The sequence below is a fragment of the Phocoena sinus genome, chromosome 20 (genome assembly GCF_008692025.1).
Source record: "Phocoena sinus isolate mPhoSin1 chromosome 20, mPhoSin1.pri, whole genome shotgun sequence".
In the NCBI taxonomy this organism is placed as follows: domain Eukaryota; kingdom Metazoa; phylum Chordata; class Mammalia; order Artiodactyla; family Phocoenidae; genus Phocoena; species Phocoena sinus.
The window spans coordinates 2,013,703-2,037,157 of record NC_045782.1 but is presented as its reverse complement, the minus strand read 5'-3'; the positions used below and the strand labels follow the sequence as shown (position 1 = coordinate 2,037,157).

Below are 23,455 nucleotides of genomic sequence, written 5' to 3'. Positions count from 1 at the left end.
GGTGTATGATCCTTCTAATGTGCTGTTGGATTCTGTTTGCTAGTATTTTGTTGAGGATTTTTGCATCTATGTTTATCAGTGATACTCGCCTGTAGTTTTCTTTTTTTGTGACTGTCTGGTTTTGGTATCAGGGTGATGGTGGCCTTGTAGAATGAGTTTGGGAGTGTTCCTCTGTCTGCTATATTTTGGAAGAGTTTGAGAAGGATAGGTGTTAGCTCTTCTCTAAATGTTTGATAGAATTTACCTGTGAAGACACCTGGTCCTGGGTTTTTGTTTGTTGGAAGATTTTTTTTTTTTTTTTTTTTTTTTTTTTTTTTGCGGTATGTGGGCCTCTCACTGTTGTGGCCTCTCCCGTTGTGGAGCACAGGCTCCGGACGCGCAGGCTCAGCGGCCACGGCTCACGGGCATAGCCGCTCCGCGGCATGTGGGATCTTCCCGGACCGGGGCACGAACCCACGTCCCCTGCATCAGCAGGCGGACTCTGAACCACTGCACCACCAAGGAAGCCCTGTTGGAAGATTTTTAATCACAGTTTCAGTTTCAGTGCTTGTGATTGGTCTGTTTATATTTTCTATGTCTTCCTGGTTCAGTCTCCGAAGGTTGTGCTTTTCTAAGAATTTGTCCATTTCTTCCAGGTTGTCCACTTTATGGGCATATAGTTGCTTGTAGCAATCTCTCATGATCCTTTGTATTTCTGCAGTGTCAGTTGTTACTTCTCCTTTTTCATTTCTAATTCTGTTGATTTGAGTCTTCTCCATTTTTTTCTTGATGAGTCTGGCTAATAGTTTATCAATTTTGTTTATCTTCTCAAAGAACCAGCTTTTAGTTTTACTGATCCTTGCTATCATTTCCTTCATTTCTTTTTCATTAATTTCTGATCTGATCTTTATGATTTCTTTCCTTCTGCTAACTTTGGGGTTTCTTTTGTTCTCCTCTCTCTAATTCCTTTAGGTGTAACGTTAGGTTGCTTATTTGAGATGTTTCTTGTTTCCTGAGGTAGGATTGTATTGCTATAAACTTCGCTCTTAGAACTGATTTTTGTTCATCCCATAGGTTTTGGGTCATCGTGTTTTCATTGTCATTTGTTTCTAGGTATTTTTTGATTTCCTCTTTGATTTCTTCAGTAACCTCTGGGTTGTTTAGTAGTTTAGCCTCCATGTGTTTGTATTTTTTACTGATTTTTTCCTGTAATTGGTATCTAGTCTCATAGCATTGTGGTCAGATAAGAGACTTGAGACGATTTCAGTTTTCTTAAATTTACTAAGGCTTGATTTGTGACCCAAGATATGATCTATCCTGGAGAATGTTCCATAAGCACTTGAGAAGAAAGTGTATCCTGTTGTTTTTGGATGGAATGTCCTATAAATATCAATTAAGTCCATCTTGTTTAATGTACCATTTAAAGCTTGTGTTTCCTTATTTATTTTCATTTCGGATGATCTGTCCATTGGTGAAAGTGGAGTATTAAAGTCCCCTACTATTATTGTGTTACTGTCAATCTTCCGTTTTATGGCTGTTAGCAGTTGCCTTATGTATTGAGGTGCTCCTACGTTGGGTGCATAAATATTTACAATTGTTATATCTTCTTCTTGGATTGATTCCTTGATCATTATGTAATGTCTTGCTTTGTCTCTTGTCATAGTCTTTATTTTAAAGTCTATTTTGTCTGATATGAGGATTGCTACTACAGCTTTCTTTTGATTTCCATTTGCATGGAATATCTTTTCCCATCCCCTCACTTTTAGTCTGTATGTGTCCCTAGGTCTGAAGTGGGTCTCTTGTAGACAACATATATATGGGTCTTGGTTTTTTTTTGCAGTACGCGGGCCTCTCACTGTTGTGGCCTCTCTCGTTGCAGAGCACAGGCTCCAGGCGTGCAGGTTCCAGACGCGCAGGCTCAGCGGCCATGGCTCACAGGCCCAGCCGCTCCACGACATGTGGGATCTTCCCGGACCAGGGCACAAACCCGTGTCCCCTGCATCGGCAGGCGGACTCTCAACCACTGCGCCACCAGGGAAGCCCCCATGGGTCTTGTTTTTGTATCCATTTAGCCAGTCTATGTCTTTTGGTTGGAGCATTTAATCCATTTACATTTAAGGTAGTTATCGATATGTATGTTCCTATTACCATTTTCTTAATTGTTTTGGGTTTGTTATTGTAGGTCTTTTCCTTCTCTTGTGTTTCCTGCCTAGAGAAGTTCCTTTAGCATTTGTTGTAAAGCTGGTTTGGTGGTGCTGAATTCTCTTCGCTTTTGCTTGTCTATAAAGGTTTTAATTTCTTCACTGAATCTGAATGAGATCCTTGCTGGGTAGAGTAATCTTGGTTGTAGGTTTTTCCCTTTCATCACTTTAAATATGTCCTGCCACTCCGTCTGGCTTGCAGAGTTTCTGCTGAAAGATTGACTGTTAACCTTATGGGGATTCCCTTGTATGTTACTGGTTGCTTTTCCCTTGCTGCTTTTAATATTTTTTCTTTGTATTTAATTTTTGATAGTTTGATTAGTATGTGTCTTGGCATGTTTCTCCTTGGATTTATCCTGTATGGGACTCTGTGCTTCCTGGACTTGATTGACTACTTCCTTTCCCATATTAGGGAAGTTTTCAACTATAATCTCTTCAAATATTTTCTCAGTCCCTTTCTTTTTCTCTTCTTCTTCTGGGACCCCTATAATTCAAATGTTGGTGCGTTTAATGTTGTCCCAGAGGTCTCTGAGACTGTCCTCAATTCTTTTTTTTTTTTTGTGGTACACGGGCCTCTCACTGTTGTGGCCTCTCCCGTTGCAGAGCACAGGCTCCAGATGCACAGGCTCAGCCGCCATGGCTCACGGGCCCAGCCACTCCGCGGCATGTGGGATCTTCCCGGACCAGGGCACGAACCCGTGTCCCCTGCATCGGCAGGCAGACTCCCAACCACTGTGCCACCAGGGAAGCCCTGTCCTCAATTCTTTTCATTCTTTTCTCTTTATTCTGCTCTGCAGTAGTTATTTCCACTATTTTATCTTCCAGGTCACTTATCTGTTCTTCTACCTCAGTTATTCTGCTATTGATCCCTTCTAGAGAATTTTTAATTCCATTTATTGTGTTGTTCATCATTGTTTGCTCTTTAGTTCTTCTAGGTCCTTGTTAAACATTTCTTGTATTTTCTCCATTCTATTTCCAAGATTTTGGATCATCTTTACTATCATTACTCTGAAGTCTTTTTCAGGTAGACTGCCTATTTCCTCTTTGTTTGGTCTGGTGGGTTTTTACCTTGCTCCTTCATCTGCTGTGTATTTCTCTGTCTTCTCCTTTTGCTTAACTTACTGTGTTTGGGGTCTCCTTTTCGCAGGCTGCAGGTACGTAGTTCTCGTTGTTTTTGGTGTCTGCTCCCAGTGGGTAAGGTTGGTTCAGTGGGTTGTGTAGGCTTCCTGGCGGAGGGGACTGGTGCCTGTGTTCTGTTACACGAGGCTGGATCTCGTCTTTCTGGTGGGCAGGACCGCGTCCAGTGGTGTGTTTTGGGGTGTCTGTGAACTTAGCATGATTTTCAGCAGCCTCTCTGCTGATGGGTGGTGTTGCGTTCCTGTCTTGCTAGTTGTTTGACATAGGGTGTCCAGCACTGTAGCTTGCTGGTCGTTGAGTGCAGCTGGGAATTAGCGTTGAGGTGGAGATCTCTGGGAGAGCTTCTGCCCTTTGATATCACGTGGGGCCGGGAGGTGTCTGGTGGACCAATGTCCTGAACTCGGCTCTCCCACCTCAGAGGCGCGTGCCTGACACCCGGCCAGAGCACCAAGACCCTGTCAGCCACACAGTTTTGTTTTTCTTTAAGGATAATTTGCTTCATGGAGGAAGAAGTATAGGTTCTTCTGACCCTTTTCTATCTTGCTTGTTTCTCTTTAGGGCCTGACAGATTTGGTGCAGCAAGTTAGAAGGGAGAGTAGAGAAGATTCCTAGAGAATGTCTTAGCTACGCCTTCTTGTGGCCACAGGAAGCTGCAGTTGGTCCCGCCATCTCAGGGCGGATCCTTTATTCCCTTCCCAGGACGGCGTATCTGAGGCAGGGCTTAGCAGAGGCGGGAGGTGGGGAAGCCAGCGTCTCTGAGGACGTCAAGGAGACATGAAGGTGGCGAGGCGACCGCTCTGGTGAGTATTTTGCGCTCAAGTCCTGACTAATAGACTTGGGCCGCGTAAGTGGCCGGTGTGACGCAGCCTGTCTGCATCAAAGCAGTCCGGGTACCAGCCTCCCTGTGCTGTGCTCAGAGACACAAGGAAGACTCACAGCAGCCCCTCACACCACCCCGTCCCATCCAGGCTCCTGTTCCCCCACCTTCTCCCCCAGGGCTCCTTCAGCTCAGGCCAGCATCTGCAGTAGGGTATTTCATCCTACTTTTGGTGCATTTGTTTTAGTTTTCCTATTTGGAGTGAAAACTAGTGAAAACACATCTGTCCATCCCATATGTGTCCATCTCCTACAAAGCAGTCGTAGTAAGACGTTAACTGTGGCATCCAGGTGGTGGGACGCTGTGTTCACTGTGTAATTCAGCTTCTCTGAACGCTCACAGATCTCCGTAGTAAATACTCAGGGGGAAATCTGCTTGCTCTTCTGGTCCATCGCTGTTGCCTCTTTCTCTTCTGTTCTCCGGGTTTTTTGTCTTCTTCCTCTGTCCACTGAGGCGGACAGCAGAGACGGTCAGAGCCAGACAGGTACAGGGGGGTATGGCTCTCTGCTATTCCGTCCCCCAAGCCCTATCATCCTCTTTTACAGGGTCGGGCCTGGGAATCCCAAGGACCAGGACGAGAGCTGAGAGTCTCTGCAGGAGTATCTGCTTTGCCCCTGACATTTTCCCCGTGGAACAAGTTTCCAAAACACACACCGATCAAAGGCGGAGCGGCCACCGTTTCATTGTCTTTAGGAAACACACGAGCTTCAGACCTTTTTTGAAACACTGCTTTTAAAATATTTTAATGTATTCCAGAAGCTCTAAGGGTCTGTTCTGGGGGAAATGTATGTATTCATTTAAAATCCATTTTAGGGCTTTCCTGGTGGCGCAGTGGTTGAGAGTCCGCCTGCCGATGCAGGGGACATGGGTTCGTGCCCCGGTCTGGGAAGATCCCACATGCCATGGAGTGGCTGGGCCCGTGAGCCACGGCGGCTGAGCCTGCGCGTCCGGAGCCTGTGCTCCGCAACGGGAGAGGCCACAGCAGTGAGAGGCCCGCGTAACACAAAAAAAAAAAAAAAAAAAAAAAAAAAAAATCCATATTAGAGATGTCTCCCAAATGTGCTATAGATCAAAGATAATAAAAATTAAAATCATGGAAATAACGGTCAAGTCTGGGATATTAGAATAATAACCCAAATTATAAGTAGGACACTTCATCCACATTTACTCCTTGTGGCAAGTACGGTGCTCATCCCATCTCAGAACTTAGGGCAGCTACCTGGCTTGCCTGATGTTTCACAGCTAGAAAGGGGCAGAGGTGGGGGTCCCAATGCAGCCAGGGGTCCCAACCCCCTCTCCTCCTGTTCCCACATCCATCACCCCCGGGAGAACAGGTGTGCTCGGGCATTCAATCCACGCCGAGCGCTGCCAGGTAGCAGGTGCTCTCCTAAGCGTGAAGGACACAGCTTGTGACAAACAAAAGAGCAGATGGTCCCGGCCCTCGTGGGGCTTCCAATCTAGCCATGGGGAGACGACAGTAACCACGCAGGTGGGTGTGAGGGTCCTAAGAGCTGAGAAGGAAAATGAGGCAGGGCGGGGAGGATGGGCCGAGGCCACACTTTACACAGACTGGTCAGGGGTGTGCCTGACAAGGTGACCTTGAGCACAGACTTAGGGGAGGAGAAGCAGCAGAGTGCAGGTGGTGGAGGGAGGGATGCCCCAGGCTGAGGGGCAGCTACCACACCTGGCTCGCACGAGGGACAGCGCCAGGGCACCTGGAGGCCGTGTGTCCGGAGCCCGGGCAGCCTGGGGGGCGGTAGGGGTTGGACTTTGCTCCCCTCTGAGTCGGTGGGGAGAGCCTGGAGCATATTAAGCGGAGAAGTGACATGACTTGTGTTGAAAGGACCACTCAGCTTCTGCTGAGAACGGAGCATAGGCCTCAAGTGAAAAGCAGGAAGGTGGTGGCATGTCCCTGGTGGTCCCCAGGAGGCGGTGGGAGCTGGTGGGAGTTGACATCTATTTTTAAGGTAGACAGCATCTTGCCGATGGACCACGGGATGTGAGAAAAGGAGGGTCCAAGGATGATGCCACGGGCTCTGGCCTGAGTGACTAAAAGATGGAGTTGCTGGGGACTTCCCTGGTGGCAAAGTGGTTGAGAGTCCGCCTGCCAACGCAGGAGACAGGGAGTTCGAGCCCTGGTCCGGGAGGATCCCACGTGCTGCGGAGCAGCTGGGCCCGTGCGGCACAACTACTGAGCCTGCACTCTGGAGCCTGTGAGCCACAACTACTGAGCCCGCGTGCCACAACTACTGAAGCCCACGTGCCGAGAGCCTGTGCTCTGCAACAGGAGGAGCCGCCGCAGTGGGAGGCCTGCGCACCGCGGTGAGGGGTGGCCCCCGCTCGCCGCAGCTGGAGAAAGCCTGCATGCAGCAACAAAGACCCAACGCAGCCGAAAATATAAATAAATAAAATTTTTAAAAAAAGATGGAGTTGCTGTTTACTCAAATGGGAAGAGTCACCAGGGGCAGGGGTGGCAGGTTTAAGGGGGCAGGAGAGATGGAGAGGAGGAAGAACAGATTCAGTTTTGAATAGGTCACCTTCAAGGTGCCTTGTAGACATCCAAGAGGTGGTGTCACAAAGGCAGTTGGAGGAGTGCTGGTTGGAGATGCAAATTTGTGGGTCATCCACACATGGTGTTAAAATTCATGAGAGCAGAAGCTGTCACTTAGAACAAGTGTCCTCACCAGGGACGGTGCTGTCCCTCATGGAGTGTGTTGGAAATCTGCGGGGGCATCTTTACTTGCCACTGCAACTGGAGGTGCTACTGACACCTAAGGGACAGGAGGATGGAGATCGTGAACGTGACAATCTTGCACAAAGAATTGCCCTGCATCCCACACGTCTCACAGATTCCACAGACACTCAGCGGTGGAGCGTCTTCTTATTGTTATCCGAGCCAACAGCATCCCTTTGTTTTACATGTAAAAACAGTGTATTTCTTGCACAACTTTAAGATACACTCAACTTTCTAAGAGTAACGAGGGGAGGCTGCACTTGGGTTCAGAACTTTACGAAGAGCGCTCAGCATTCAAACCAACACGTCACGCGTCTCCCCCTCGACCAGCCTTCCTGGTACCTGAGACGTCAGCACGACAACCCTGAATCCGTCTGCCCAGAGCTGCCACGCCCACAGGGCTCCAAGGAGCATGGGGGTCCTTCAGCGGAGTCACACGCAGGCAGACGTGGGTAGAAATGCGGTTTACTTACCTGTAAGTGATGTTCCCTTTGTTTGGCTTTTATAGTTAGGACACTACACTGACTTCTCCAAAGTGTGTGTGTAGGTAGGTGACATGGTCTCTGAGTTTCATCTCAGGGTGAGGAAGGAGGCGCCCCAGCCCACCTGATATTAGGAACCCCTGGGGGGTGAGAAGGAGCCAGCAGTGGAGCCCCCAGGGGCTGCCCGGGTCAGGGGAAAGGAACACGGAGAGGAGGGAGCCCAGCTGCAGGCAGGTGGGGAGTTGACACCTGGATTGTCAGCATCCTGGTGACGCTGAGCCCGTCTAGTGGGCGCTGGGGGTAAACTCTGGCTGGAGAGTCCACATGGTCCAGGGCAGGGGATCCCAGTCACCCTGTTGAGCTGCACGTTTCCCCTCTCCACCCCAGGGCACTCCGACTGCATCCCTTTTGCTCTGCGCCTTTAGGTCAAGCAATGCCGGGGCTCCTGGGGCCTTGCTCACTGTCGCGGGGCGCCCAGCAGCCCGGCCCTGTGTGTCCCATCCATACCTTGCTGAGTCGGGACTCAAACGCCAGCGAGGTGGACGACTTGGAGCTCTTCATGCCGGGAGGGGGGGCGGGGAGGGGTCGCACGCGGTCCACCCCACGGCCTCCCACTCTGGTGACTGGACTCCAGGGCTTGGCTGCACTCCTCATGTTTGTCCCAGTGGGTCCTTCTGTACAAGAGCAGAAAAGAAAAAGCGTGTGTCCACACTTGAACCACCTGCTGAGACATATCACAGAGATCCATCCCCACGCACCACGGGCACCACCGTGGTCATGGAGAACGAGCCTTCGGGATGGGGCTGCACATAGAGCATCTTACTGCTGAGAAGGTACCTTTGCAGCGGGTTTCTTTCTCTGGCTTCACTGCAGCTTTCATGAAACTATTAACAACACATGTGCGGGCTTCCCTGGTGACACGGTGGTTAAGAATCCACCTGACGATGCAGGGGACATGGGTTCGAGCCCTGCTCCGGGAAGACCCCACATGCCATGGAGCAACTAAGCCTGTGCACCACAGCTACTGAGCCTGCGCTCTAGAGCCCGTGAGCCGCAACAAGAGAAACCACCGCAATGAGAAGCCCGCACACCACAACGAAGAGTAGGCCCTGCTCACTGCAGCTAGAGAAAGCCCGCACACAGCAACAAAGACCCAATGCAGCCAAAAATAAATGAATTTTTTTTAAGTGCAATATTACTGATGCTCTGACATTACTCTTTGGCAAAATGATGGCTTCTCCTTGGTCAGGGGCACCTAGCACAGTCTTACTGCATATATATATATATATATATATATATATATATATATATATATACACCCACATAAAACAGCTTCACTCAGCTTGAGTCAAGACACGTTATGTCCATAAGTCTTGCCGTTTTAGAGTTGATAATTGAGCAACTTAACGTAATTTCCAAGTAGACGTAAGTGAATTACTTGAAAAACAGATTTCACAGAAGCACGGGTTTTTTCTTCTTTTGGACAAAAATGGTATCAAAACTTAAAAGGGTGCCCTCAATAAATCTGTGAAATAAATTTTAAAAAATTAATAGGGCAGCTTTTAATTGGGCAGACCTGACATCACAGGACAGAGTTACCCACCCTAACTAAAACATTCTATGGAAGACAATTTACGCAAAGGAGCAGGATGTGGCTGAAGACCTGGGGGGTGGGGGAGTGTGAATCCACGTCCCAAGGCAAGCAAGACAGCCTGAGTCCTTCGATCAATGCTGAGGAGGTAGGCCGGCCGTCTCTTAACCTCTCTGAGCCCATTTTGTTCTCAGTAGCACAATGGGACCCTGACTCTGCTGTCCCCATGGACTCTCACGACCAGGGATGTGAGACAGAAGAGCAAAACCGCAGACAAGAAACAAACTGAAAAAAAGCACTTTAAAAAACACCACTAAGGGGCTTCCCTGGTGGCGCAGTGGTTGGGAGTCCGCCTGCCGATGCGGGGGACGCGGATTCGTGCCCCGGTCCGGGAGGATCCCGCGTGCCGCGGGGCGGCTGGGCCCGTGGGCTGTGGCCGCTGGGCCTGCGCATCCGGAGCCTGTGCTCCGCCACGGGAGAGGCCGCGACGGTGAGGGGCCCGCGTACCGAAAAAAAAAAAAAACAAAAAAAAACACACCGCTAGGAAGGAAATCCAAAAAAGAGGGGCTATATGTATATGTGTAGCTGATTCACTTTGCTGTACGGCAGAAACTAACACAACACTGTCAAGCAACTATACTCCAATAAAAATTAAAACAAACAAACAAAAAACACACCACTAGGAGACAGCTAATGCCAGTGGCCGCACTCACAGGACCCGGGGCTAAATAACTGCCCCGCAGGATCGCAGCTGGTGCTCAGCGTCTCTGGGCCTCCTCTCCCCTCACCGCATCCCAGGACACCCTGTCCGTCCCTCTGAGAAAAAGAAAAGGCTGCCCACTGCCCCCAGCCTGGCGCAGTGGGGTCCTCCTCCCATTCTTATCTCCTTTCCCAGGGACACCATTTCAACCCACAGCGTCCCAGCCAGGGCCATCCAGTTCCTGCTCCTACTTAAAGGGATTAGCTGGTGGCAGGGGTCCAAGACCTGGGGCTTATTCTGCAGCACTGCTATCCTGGCAGCTGTGCCAATGTGGCTACAGGTGAAAATAATATTTTTTAAAAGATTTATTTATTTTTAGCTGTGTGGGGCCTTAGTTGGAGCATGCGGGATCTTTCGTTGCAGCGCACGGGCTTCTCTCTGGTTGGGGTGCGGGGGTTTTCTCTCCCTAGTGCGCTGCCCCGCAGCCTGGGGGATCTTAGTTCCCTGACCAGGGATCGAACCCCCATCCCCTGCATTGCAAGGCAGATTCTTCACCACTGGACCACCAGGGAAGTCCTGTGAAAATAATATTTTTAAGACAGCGATTTGTTTTCTAAAGTGTTTTTGAGAAAAATTATTCACGATTTCAGTTATATGATTAGTTCAATAGTCTCAGCTTGGTTCCAGGTATTATGATTTTTTTAAATTCTGTATTTAAAAAACCACTTCTCAGGCTTCCCTGGTGGCGCAGTGGTTGAGAGTCCGCCTGCCGATGCAGGGGACGTGGGTTCGTGACCCGGTCCGGGAAGATCCCACATGCCGCGGAGCGGCTGGGCCCGTGAGCCATGGCCGCTGAGCCTGCGCGTCCGGAGCCTCTGCTCCCCAACGGGAGAGGCCACAACAGTGAGAGGCCTGCATAACGCCAAAAAAAAAAACCACAAAAAAACACTTCTCGTGTATTTTACGATGTTCAGCGCCAGCTATTTTTCTTTCTCGGCTCACAATTTTTAATTATGGTTTCCACAGCAACAACGAAAGAATTCCTAGGTTAAGACCCATAGAGCAACTAATTTTATTAAATGAATATAAACGTAAAATGAACGAACATGGCCTGAGTGATTCTTGGAGAGAATTACTGATGAATTTTATCCAGGACTGCAGGAACAACCAGTAACATGTCAGTGTGACTCATGGAGACGAGAAATAAAATACGCTTCATGAAGACGCCCTTTTACGCGATGATTGCAACTACTTAGAGATGATTATTGCAGGGCTTACTTGATGAAAACATAGGTGATTCTGCAATGCATCTATGCTTTCCAAAATCCGCCCAGGTCATCACCGAAATGAAATGCCTCTTGTTTATTCCCCAGAAGGAAGAAAGAATGTGAAGAGGAAAAGCAGAAGAAAGATGATAGAAAATTTCCCCAATGTTGCCCTAAGTCCTTGGCAAAAAAAAAAAAAAAAAGTAATAACAATAACAGAAATAAACAAAGGAAGGAGAGAAGGAAAAGGAAAGGAGGGGGGGGAGGGGAGGGGAGGAGAGGGGAGGGGAGAGGAGGAGAAAGGCATCCTAGTCACAACTCCAGATCTAAACTCTTAATCTCTGACAACCTTCTAGACAATCACCTGAAAAACATGCAGCCACTTTTTTTTTTTTTTTTTCATGCAGCCACTTTTCAAAGACTGCCTGGTTACTTGCTCTGAGGCAGAATTCTCAGGTTTACTTCCTTTGCATCATCACACCTTTCTTTATTCTCCTAGAACCCTGAACCCATCAAATTACTCCCAGACAAGTGTACACAGAGGGCCTTCCTCCCGCGGGCCCTCCTCACCGCCAGGCTCTTCTTCCTTGTCTCCCTTCATGTGTCTTTCCCGTTATCTCCCCAGACGGAGGCTTCTATTTTGCATTTGTGCACAAGCCAGGCTCTTCAAATTCCATCTTCTTCCAGAAATCAAAATACACAGAAATGAAGTAAGTAACGTCCCCTCTTGAACCAGGAAGAGAGCCCTAACGGTAGGGAGCGTGCCAGGGGGTGGGCTGCCGGGGTGGGGGGTGGGGGGTAGTGGGCTCTGCCAGATCAAAGCAGCTCTCCAGGGACGGACGACGAAAGGATGAGAGCAGAGGGTGGGGACACCGCTCCAGCCAGGCTGAAGGCCAGCTTTGCACCCTTCTCCCCACGCTCCACGTCCAGGACCTTGTTAAGCATCGCCCAACCCCCATCCGGCAGGACTGGTGTCTTCCTAGTGTTCTCCAAATCGGCCTGCTCTGGCCCTGCCCTCTGTCCACTCCCAAGAAGGCCTCCTGCTGGCAGGGGGCAGGTGCCCTCAGGCCCACTCCTAGTTTCTGCAGCCTTTCACCCAATCCGCTTCCCGCTGTCTCCTCTCCGACCCTCCTCTCGCCCCTCACCCCGGGCCTGGTGTCAAACCCTCCCTGTAATCCTAAGAGGTAAGGGTCACCTCCGTTCAGGGAGGTTAAGCAACTTGCCCAGACCACAGAGTTTATGATACAGCTAGGATTCAAACCCAGTTTTAATGGGCTCTTACACACCAGGGTTGGGTACGGCCTCCCTGGATAATCTTTCTCCCACGGGAAAGCACACGGGCTTTTGGATCCAGCGTTCCTGGTCAAAATCCAGCTCCACTGTTCACGGCGTGAGCTGGGCCATGCTTGCCGGACACTATGATTCTCAACATCGTCACCCGATAAATGGAGTTACTGGTGCCTGCACCGCAAAACTGAAGATGAAGGAGGACACGGCACCCAGAAGACGCTCAGCAAACCCCAGATGCCACAGCTGTTCACCGTGTTCAGCCGGGGGCCGCTCTGCTTTATGAACTCAGCAACACCCAGCGGTGGATCGGTGGGATCAATGTGCACTGGCCGGGGCCACCTAAGGAAAGAGCTCTCTTTATACACAGAGCGGCCTGTTTTCATTTGGAAACGTCAAAGAGGGAAAGTATGGAGGAAGAGGAACACCGAGAGCAGACACCTTACAGCCACTAGAACTGGCCCCCGCTGCTGAAAGAGAAACACGCGCGTGAACGCTGGGTGAACGATACTTTTCTTAGGGATGTGAACAAGAAACGGAAAAGAAATAGACGGGTTCTGGCCAAGGACAAGATCATGGGAAAAAAAAGTTTCTATTACTAATTCCCTGATTTCTAAAAATCCACCTAAACATCTCAAAGACGGTTGCATCCACTGTTGCAAAACATTCACTTGTAAGTAGATCCACGCAGTTCAAACCCGTGTTACTCGAGGGTCCACAGTACAGTTAAATTTAGGAATTCACTCCCACAGGGGTGGGGAGAGGGCCTTCCCAGGGGTGTTTTCCTTAAATTGTTCATTTTATTTAATTATCAAGCTCCTTTCCTCGCCAGAATCGTGCAAGACTTCTCTTTAAACCATAACTCATTAGTTGTATGGAGTTAAGTAGAAAAGATAGAAGAGAGAGAGGGAAGAGGGAACACAGGAATACGGTGAGTGTCTGGGCACCGGGGAGGGTCAGAGCCCCTCCAACATGCTGCTGGGCTGCTTCATCACCGCCTTCAGAACCTGGGCTGGAGGGGTTGTCTCGGCCCTCAGATTGGTTACCCTTTTAAGGCAAGAAAACAGAAAGGCGACTGGGAAACCATTCTGGACCATCACAAATAACGGGGAGCGTCCAGGGACTTCCCTGGCAGTCCAGTGGTTAAGACTCTGCGCTTCCACTGCAGGGGGCGAGGGTTCGATCTCTGGTCGGGGAACTAAGACCCTGAATGCCGCGCGGCTTGGCCAAAAATAAATTTTGAAAAAAATAAGGAGTGTCCGGGAGTGGGAGAGGGCGTTGAGGCTTGCACCGCAAGTACAATAAACCCCAGGAAGCCGAGAACTGAGGCTTCGAGTCTGAGAACGAACAAACTAAGAATGTTCACATAGCTCAACTACCAGGGGACTCGGCAGGAAACAGAAGGCAAGTGAACAGCATGCCGAAAATAGCTAGCTAGAGCTTTCTAGAACACGTGCCCAGTTTGCTCTTGACCTCTTCAGCAGGGTGGGTGGCTGATTCTGCCCCCGGGGGGGGAACATTTGGCAATGTGCGCAGCTGCTTTGGGTTGTCACAACTTGGGGCGGGGGGAGGTGCTAGGGTAGAGCCAGGGATGCTTCTGGACATCCCAGTACCCAAAGGGCAGCCCCACAACAAAGAAGGATCCAGGCTAAAATGTCAAGGGTCGAGGTCGAGAAACTCAGTTCCAGAGGAAGAGGGAGGCTCCTCGGGCGCTGATTCTTAGGCACCTGGTTCGTATGCTAACATTGGAACGTTTACGCTGAAAATCTAGTTTGGGAGCAGCTGAGGGAATCCCAGACTTCGGCTGGAGGCCACAGGAAACTCTTCAAAGCTTATTATTTCCTGTTAGTCTTGACATGAAAAATCATCCCGTTAGCCTCAGATTCCCTCCTGGTAAATAAATAGAAAAGAACAGGTTTCCACACAGCATCAGAAGGAAAATGGCAAACAAAAATTCACTGATCCTATCAGGAGAAGTCATTGAAAGAAAACGAGAACCAAGAAGGGATAAGACAAAAACTAAACAGAAGAGAACATCTGCATAGCACTAGCCATACCATCTCAAGCCAAAAACAAACTTTGGAAATGGAATAGGGACTTGCAGAAACTATGACGCACTGCCACGAGGTGGAGACTGTAACAAATAGAGCTTAATCTGGAATAAGAAACAGGAGGAGCTGGTCTCTAAATATGAAATGCATACCCCAAAGAGAGGCTGTAATCTGGGAGCTATATTGAGACCAAACCCTGAGAATCGCTGCCCCAGGACATCCTTCTGTCTCCAAAGCTGAACCAAGAAGCCAGCATCCCACAGAGCTGGTGGCCCCTAATCAGTAGTTATTTCCTTACTTATAACATGGCTTCACATCAAAGAATTAAAAGAATGAGCCAAGGCAGTAGAAAGGAGACGGAAATAAAATACTTCCAAGAGCTCTTTCTATAGGAATAGTTTGAAAAGGTCTGTTGAAAGAGTAACTAAGAATACAAGCTATAGTCTAGTGCCAAGACCATTCAATAGGGAAGGACAGTCTTTTCAGCAAAGGGTGCTGAGAAAACTGGATATCCACACCAAAAGAATGAAGTTGAACCCTTACCTTACACCATATACAAAAATGAACTCAAAATGGATGAAAGACCTAAATGTAAGAGCCAAAACTGTCAAACTCTTAGAGGAAAACACAGGGGAAAAGCATGACATTGGATTTGGCAATGAATTCTTAAATATGACACCAAAAGCACAGGCAACAAGAAAAACTACAGATTGGAATATGTCAAAATTCAACACTTCTGTGCATCAAAGAACACAATCAACAGCGTAAAATGGCAACTCACAGAATGGAAGAAAATATTGGCAAATGGGTTTGCTGTGGACTGAATTGTGTCCCCTGTCCCACCACATTTACATGTTGAAGCCCTAATTCTCAGTGTGATTGCATTTGGAGCTAGGGCTTTTAGGAGGTAAAGTAAGGTTAAATGAAGCGATAAGGGCGGGTCCTAATCCAATAGGATTGGTGGCTTTATTAGAAGAGGCGGAGAGAGAAATCTTTCTCCCGTGCACACACACTGATGAGAAGCCATGGGAGGACATAGTGAGAAGGCGGCCGTCTGCAAGCCAGGAAAAGAGCCCTCACCAAGCACCAAATCAGCCATACATACCTTGCTCTTGGACTTCCCAGCCTCCAGGATGGTAAGAAATCAATTTCTGTTGTTTAAATCACTCAGTCTATGGTATTTTGTTATGACAGCCCAGGCAGACTAAGACAGGGCTAATATCCAGAATATATAAAGAACTCCTGCAACTCAACAACAAAAACAAACCTGATTTAAAGATGGACAAAGGGCTTGAATAGACATTTCTCCAAAGAAGATATATGCATGGCCAATAAGTACACAAAAAGATGCTCAACGTCACTAATCATTAGGGAAATGCAAGTCAAAATCACAATGAGATACCACTTCATACCCATTAGGATGGGTACAACCAAACCAAACCAAACCAAACCAAACCAGAAAGTAACAAATGTTGGCGAGGATGTGGAGAAATCTGGAACTCTTGTGAATTGTTGCTGGGAATGTAACATGGTGCAGCTGCTATGGAGAACAGTATGGCAGTTCCTCAAAAAATAAAAAATAGGGCTTCCCTGGTGGCGCAGTGGTTGAGAGTCCGCCTGCCGATGCAGGGGACGCGGGTTCGTGCCCCGGTCTGGGAAGATCCCACATGCCGCGGAGAGGCTGGGCCCGTGAGCCATGGCCGCTGAGCCTGCGCGTCCGGAGCCTGTGCTCCGCAACGGGAGAGGCCACAACAGTGAGAGGCCCGCGTACCGCAAAAAAAAAAAAAAAATTAAAATTAAAAAAAAAAAAGATTTTACCCTATGATCCAGCGATTCCACTTCTGAGCACATTCCCAAAAGAACTGAAAGCAGGGTCCCAACGAGGTATTTGCACACCCATGTTCAGAGCAGCATTATTCACAACAGCCAAAAAAGGTGGAAGCAACCCAAGTGTCCACTGATGGATGAGCGGATACACAACATGTGGTCTATACATCCAGTGGAATATTACTCAGTCTTAAGAAGGAAGGAAATTCTGATACATTCTACAGCATGGATGAATCTTGAACACATCATGCTAAGTGAAATAAGCCAGGCAGAAAAAGACAAACACACTTGTATGATTACAGTTATATGAAGTACTTAGAGGCGTCAAATTCACAGGAACAGAAAGTAAAATGGTGGGGGCCAGGGGCTGGGGGAGTGAGGAACAGGAGTTAGTGTTTAATGGGGACGGAGTTTCAGTTTTGTAAGATAAACACAGTTCTGGGGACGGATGGTGGTGATGGTCCCACAACAGTGTGAATGTACTTAATGCCACAGAACTAAACACTTAAAAATGGTTAAGACAGTAAATTTTATATTATGTGTATTTTACCACAATTTTAAAAAATGTGATAAGAAAGACAAAACAAAACAAAAGCTATAGTGTAGGAGAGAACCGCAGATTTTCATCTCCATTTCGGCAAAAGCATCGAGAAGAGCTCCGAAAGGACCCGTTTGCAAGGGGTTGGGCCGGCCTAGAGGAGCAATGCGGGCTAGGACATTATCACCCCCGGCCTGCGGGTCGGGGAGGAAGCCGCTGGGACCCGGAGAGAGCTGTACCAAGAGCAGAAGCTGAGGCCTTGATAGAGAAATGCAGCTAACCCAAACAACTCAGTAGCACTGGGGGCGGGGGCGGCGGGAGCAGCTGGGAGAGAAAGGCCTCAAGGGCATTCTCCCCTCCCCGACCCTCCAGGGCTACCCACGGGCTCAGGGAGAAGGCGGGGGTGCAGGCGTGGAGCGGCCACCACTGATGTGGCATCCACAAGGTGGTGGCAACCTGGAAGGACAAACGAAGGCCTGGCCATCTCCCACCCGCCTTCCAAAGTGAGCTCAGAGGTCTCCCTCCGGAAGCCTCCCCCAGCCCAGGAGGGCCTCCTCGCGGCTCCTACCCTAGTCTGTCCACCGACCCGCCACGCAGCTGGCCTGTCGCCTTCCCAGGGGCCGCCTGCCCGAGCACAGCGCGGAGACAGTCCTGACTCCGCAGCTTCTCCCGACTTCCCGTTTCTGTTATCCTTGAGGGCTCCCTCCCGGCCTCCCAGACTCAAAAGCTCAGAGCATCGTGGCCTCCCCGCGGCCCGCGGCCGCTTCTCACAGCCTCGGCTGCCGGGGGAGCTCAGGCTCCGGCACCAACGCCGCGAGCCCTCCTTCTTCTCCGCATGGACTGAGCACAGCTCTGGCTCCTCCGTCCCGGAGCCACCCCTTCCCCGCAGTCCTCCGGCCCGGCTCCAGCGCTCAGCTGAGGCCGCCGCTCCCGCTCAGACCCTCGGTCGGTGCTCATCTTCAGGCTGACGCTTCTCACAGCGTCTCCGTGCCAGGCTCGGGGCCAGAGGCAGAGATGTCACCATGCTTCACAGTCAGCGCCCAGTGAGGCCCCAGGAATTTGCTCACTTCCCAAGCCGGGGCCTGTGCTCAACCTTGCTCCAGATCAAGGGACTGCCCAGCTGAGCTCTGCCCTGCGGTGCAGCCAGACCCAGACCTCCCCACCGTTCTCGTCTGGGGGCACCCACGGCCCCGGGACCCTCCTCAGAGACCTCCCCCAGGAATGTTCCAGCCCCTCCTGCGAGGCTCTGCCAACAACTTTCTGATACTCACCCGCCCAAGACTCCCCCCGCATTTCCCTGCCCCCTCCCCGTCCCGTCCCCCTCCCGATGCCGCAGCATCCCCGGGTCCCCGGCTCTGCTCTTGCCCATCTTGCCCACAACAGTTAATGCCACTCAACAGCTGGAGGGCTCTTTAAAAACACAAATCATGGGGCTTCCCTGATGGCGCCGTGGTTGGGAGTCCGCCTGCCGATGCGGGGGACGCGGGTTCGTGCCCCGGTCCCGGAGCGGCTGGGCTCGTGAGCCAGGGCCACTGAGCCTGCGCATCCGGAGCCTGTGCTCCACAACGGGAGAGGCCACAGCAGTGAGAGGCCCGCGTACCGCAAAAAAAAAACACCAAAAAAACAAAAATCATAAAAACGGGTAACACGGTACATTTTATGGTATGTGTGTGTTTTTAACCACGATTTAAATTTTAAAAATTATTTTAAAAAAAAAGCCACGCAAGTCAGATCATGTCCCTCCCTACGGAGAAACTTGCTGTGGCTTCTCACTATATTTAGATCGCAAATCCAAGATCTCTGTCACAACCCCAAAGTCCTAGGCCATCGTGGGGCTGCCCGTCTGCATTCTGAGACCCTCCCCTGTGTGCTGTGGGAGCTACTCCAGCCCCCCGGACCTGCCCAGCTGGTTCCCAAGGAGGGCCGTTGAACTGGAAGGCCCCCCTCCAGCTCTTCACACGGCCCGGGGGGGTGGGGGTGGGGGTGGGGGTGGCGGTCCTTCCTCCAAAAGGCCTTTCCCTTCCAGTCTCCGGAGGAGCTCACTGCACAGCCCTCCCGTCATTCCTTCAGAGCTTCTATCACCAAAGCCAGGCTGTGGCTGTACTGATCATCCATCGTGGGTCCTCAGCCTCCGCCCACCCCCTGCGGCTCCCAGGGCACTTTACCTTCCGGTTCGTCACAGTGTTCCCGGATGCACCGAGCAGGTGCTTAACCAACATCAGCTAATGAATGTTTAGATCCTGCCTGTCACTGAAGAAATGTGTGCAAGTGTCTCCCTGCCCTTCCCTCTCTAGCCAGGCACCCAGATTCACAAAGTATTTGCTGAATTAATCAGAGGACACAAAACGGAGCCGTAAAGCAATGACAGTTCTTCTCCTGTAAGACTTATAAATGCCTCTAAACAATTACCAAATAAGCAGTCCCCAGATTGCTTTCAGGATGAGAACCCCATGGATATTGATACAGAGCCTTCCAGCATTATTACCTTGAAAACAGGGTTCATGTTGATGTATACGCATTAGCCTTATGAAATTCATCTCATTAACTTATAACATGCTGGAGAAATAGTTCCCAAAGTTATTCAACACCAAACCTCTGAAATCATCTACTGATTCATCTCCATTCGTGAGCTTATTCCCAAAGGACAGCTTTTTCAATTTGTGCTACACATCCCAGTTTCACCGTAACAGTCAATAATAGTTTACAAATTTTTTTGTTTTTTTTTTTTGCGGTACGTGGGCCTCTCACCGTCGTGGCCTCTCCCGTCGCGGAGCACAGGCTCCGGACACGCAGGCATAGCGGCCATGGCTCACGGGCCCAGCCGCTCCGCGGCATGTGGGATCTTCCCGGACCGGGGCACGAACCCATGTCCCCTGCATCGGCAGGCGGACTCTCAACCACTGCGCCACCAGGGAAGCCCAATAGTTTACAATTTTATGCTCTAAGATTTCAGACACCTTAACCAAAACATCACAATACATGCATTTATGTTCGATGCTCTGTTAAGTGGTAGCCAATGGCAACCACAGGTTTAGGGACCCAATAAGTTAAAGTGTCAAGGCTAAGTACCTTTTATGCAGCCTTTTCTGTTTCTTTGTTCCTACCAGGGGCCCCTCAGTCAGGTGGGACAAGGGGCAAGGCCCTATGATGTCAGTGGCACAGCTTCCAAGGAAACAGGCGGCCACTTCTGAGTCATTCTGTTCTATTTCCTCTAGAAAACAATGCAAACACTGCAGGGCATGCCGCCCCCAACTCCAGTACCCCCAGCAAAACCCTATGCCCTCCACCACTCACTTCAATGCACTTGCCCTACAGAGATGGGGGGCACGCAAGTCCCCTCCCCCAGCGCTACAGGGCACAGATGCAAACAGGGGCCCTCCGTCCACGGGCGGAGAGATGGGGCCCCACCCCACATCCACCGCCCCCCTGGGCTCACTATACGTTAGCCACATGGGCCTCTGGCCATGTTTCTGACCTTGTGTGTGTCTGTCTGTATGTATGTATACCTGTGTGTGCATTGTCTGTGTCTGTGCGTGTGTGTGTGTGTGTGTGTGTGTGTGTGTGTGTGTGTGTGGCAGTGGGAACAACCGATTTGTTTTAGGATTTTTTTTCTATTGGGGTATAGCTGAGGCACCGTGTCGTGTTAGTTTCAGGTGTACAGCAAAGTGATTCAGTTATATATACATACATAGATCTTTTTCAGATTCTTTTCCCTTATAGGTTATTACAAGATATTGAATAGAGTTCCCTGTGCCGTACAGTAGGACCTTTTTGGTATCTATTTTATATAGAGTGTATATGTTAATCCCAAGCTCCTAATTTAGGAGTTTGGGAACAAGCAACTGAACAAGCGAAGTAAATCTTCAGCTCGACAACATGAAGAACCTGTATAGGGAAGAAACCAAGACGGACTCTAGCTGCCTTCTTGCTTCTTACTCAGAAAGGGCGGACTTCTCCTCTGATCGGTACCTTCAGAGGCCTATGGTCCCTGACAGACTCACAAAGGACCCCGTTGGCGGCTGTGGGTTTTCTATAACGATGACATTATTCTGAAAAGGCAACCCCGAGTCATGGGAGCTTGAAGGGTTCAGAGTGGCAGGGTCTCAGCTGGAGATCAGCCATGCTGCGTGCTGTGGCCCAGGAGCGTTGGGAGGCCGGCCAGGGTGGCCCCTGGCAGCCCGTCCATCTGTCTGCCTGTCTGTCTGTCCAAGGCACTGAAGAACCTCCCGGGAGAACTCTCATCCTGGGGGCCCAGGGAGGGAGGCAGGGACTCGGCCGGGAAGATGAAGGGCCCTTTCATCGTGTCTTTGGGGGCATATGGAAGCCCTGGCTCTTGGCGGTGGTGGAGGAGCGGCAGTGGGCGGGCCAGGCTCCCAGCTGTGGCCCCAGGAGCTGGGTCTGCAGCACCTCGAGTGCAGGGACAGGACAGCGGGGCAGGGGAGGGACAAAGGGAGGGACCGTACAGCCGCTGACCCTGTTAGCGGTCTGTGTTTGCTCCTGGGCCACAGGAGGAAACGAGGGGGAAACAGAACTTTCCTGGAGCTTCTACGGGCACAGAGCGTGCAGGGGCCTGACTCAGGCCCGCACGGTGGCACTGGCCACCCCAGGCGTGGCAGACACCCCCTCTGGGTAAGGGGCAGAGTCCGTCCCTCCAGCAGGGCTGTAGGGCTCTGCCATTGCTCTGGACTTCCTTATTGTTACCGGCTTAAGTTAAATCACTGGACGTGCTGATTTCTTTTTTGTTTTCACATTCCTGAGATATTCTTTTCTAAGCCACAGGCTTCAGCTATTTTCCTGTTGTGCCAGCTGGCTCATAAAAGCAACTGCTGTCCTTTGCAGGGTTAACGTATTCAGCGCCTGGAGCATGCCCTACCTTTCCCCAGCACACCACACTCTGAGGATTGTGTTTTAAATATATACAATAGCCGCAAATATGAGGGATCGTGTACAGGCTGCTCCTGGGACGACCTTGTCATCATGGGTGCCTCGCAGGGGTCTTGGGAGCGAACCTACAAGGAACAGCAGGACAGCAGCGGCTCTGTGGTCCACCCCCAGGGTAGGAGCCTGAGACAGTGATGCCACAGCACTGTGGCCGTCCCCTAAGGATGGGCCCTTTGTGATACGGAAGAAAGATAGTCCCCTGTCCCTCAGGGGACCCGGCACGAGCCATGTCACCAGGCTGCCCCCACCTTCTCTTTGTTCTGGGATGAGGCCCACCGTGCGCTCTGCCCACGCCTGCCAGGCGCCCTGCACTCAGATCCCAGCGCCACAAAGGATGGGCAGCTATTCTACCACCAGCCTCCAGGCCTCCCCACTGCCACTCCACACCCAGGACAATGGCTCCCCACCCCGACTCCTACTTTCAACCTAACCCCTACCGTCCTGTCCTGCTCCCCCACCACTAGGAGTGTCCACAGCACCCCAACCAGACTGACACCCTGCTGACTCATCTCCCACCCCGGCTTCTCGGCCCAGAGGATCCTGGAGCAAAGGACCATCTCATTCCTCTGTGGTTTCACAGCTCTCCACCCACAGTCTGGGCCATAATCAGTGTTGTGTGTAAAGACAGGCTGAAAACCTCAATAAAACTAGAGAGCTGCTAGAAGAAGACAGGAGAAAATCTTTGTGCCCTTCAGTCAGGCAATGATTTCTTAGAATCAACACCAAAAGCATGATCCATAAATGAAATTTTTTTAAAAACTGATAAATTGGACTTCATCAAAATTTAAAACTTCTGCTCTTCAGAAGACATTGTCAAGAAAATGAAAAGCCAACTGGAAGGGAAGCATCCGCAAAACACAAAACTGATAAAGGACCTGATTCCTGAATTTAGGAGGAAACTCAGCAAAACTCACAAAACTCAACAATGACAAAACACACAACTCAATAAAAAATGGTCAAAGATTTAAACACTTCACCGAAGAAGATAACTGGACGGCAAATAAACACATGAGAAGATGCTCAGTGGCATGAGTCATTAAGTAAATGCAAACTGAAACCACAGGAAGATATCACTACACGTCTAATTAGAATGGCTTGAAGCTTAAAAAAATAAAAACAAGTGCAGGCAAGGATATGGAGCAACCGGAACTCCCATTCATTGTTGATGGAAATGCAAACTGGTGCGGCTGATTTGCAAATCAGTGTAGCCATTTCTTATTGTTAAAAAAAAACCCCAAAATTTAACTGAGTAAATTTTAAAGATCTTATTGGCTTTACTCAATGATTCATAAATAGAGCAGCATCCCATCTAGCACACAGAGAGGAGCTCCGAGGAACTGTACAAAGTGAAAGACTTTCACAGGCAGAAGGAGCGGGAACAGGAAGTTGTACTCGGCAAAAAGCAGGTTGGTTACTGCAAGGTCACTTCCCTTTAAGGGATGCAGGGGTCTACCCGGCAGGTGACCTCACTGGTGCTGATCAGGGGATTCCCGGTTCCCTGGTTAAAGATCCTATTTCTGGGAGAGGCTGAAACTGTAATTAAGTGAAATTTGGTGGCGTGGGGCTCAGCATCAGCGACTCAATGTGGGGCCTCTTGTTTTTAACGTTACAAAATTAAACATGCGCTTGTCATACAATCTAGTAATCCCACTCCTCAGTATTTATCCAAGAGAAATGAAAACTGTGTCTGAGTGGGAAGCCTGATTCACAGGCTTGGGTTCTGATGAAATAAGATGCCTATTTTAAGGCAAGACAGGAAAGATTTAAACAGAAACTTTTTTCTCAGCTTTTGGTCTCCTCCCCCGCCTCCAGTGTACACTGTGTATTCTGCATTAACCAGACTTC

The 23,455-nt window shown here is 50.0% G+C and overlaps 1 protein-coding gene across 1 annotated transcript in view; it reads right to left on the bottom strand.

The window, feature by feature from the left end:
* The window catches only part of SPECC1 (sperm antigen with calponin homology and coiled-coil domains 1), a 254,519-nt gene that overhangs the window by 183,239 nt on the left and 47,825 nt on the right, over positions 1-23,455 (bottom strand). The window contains 1 exon segment of the mRNA XM_032616185.1: positions 7,918-8,084. Coding sequence (XP_032472076.1) covers positions 7,918-8,064 — 147 coding nt within the window. The 5' untranslated portion in view covers positions 8,065-8,084.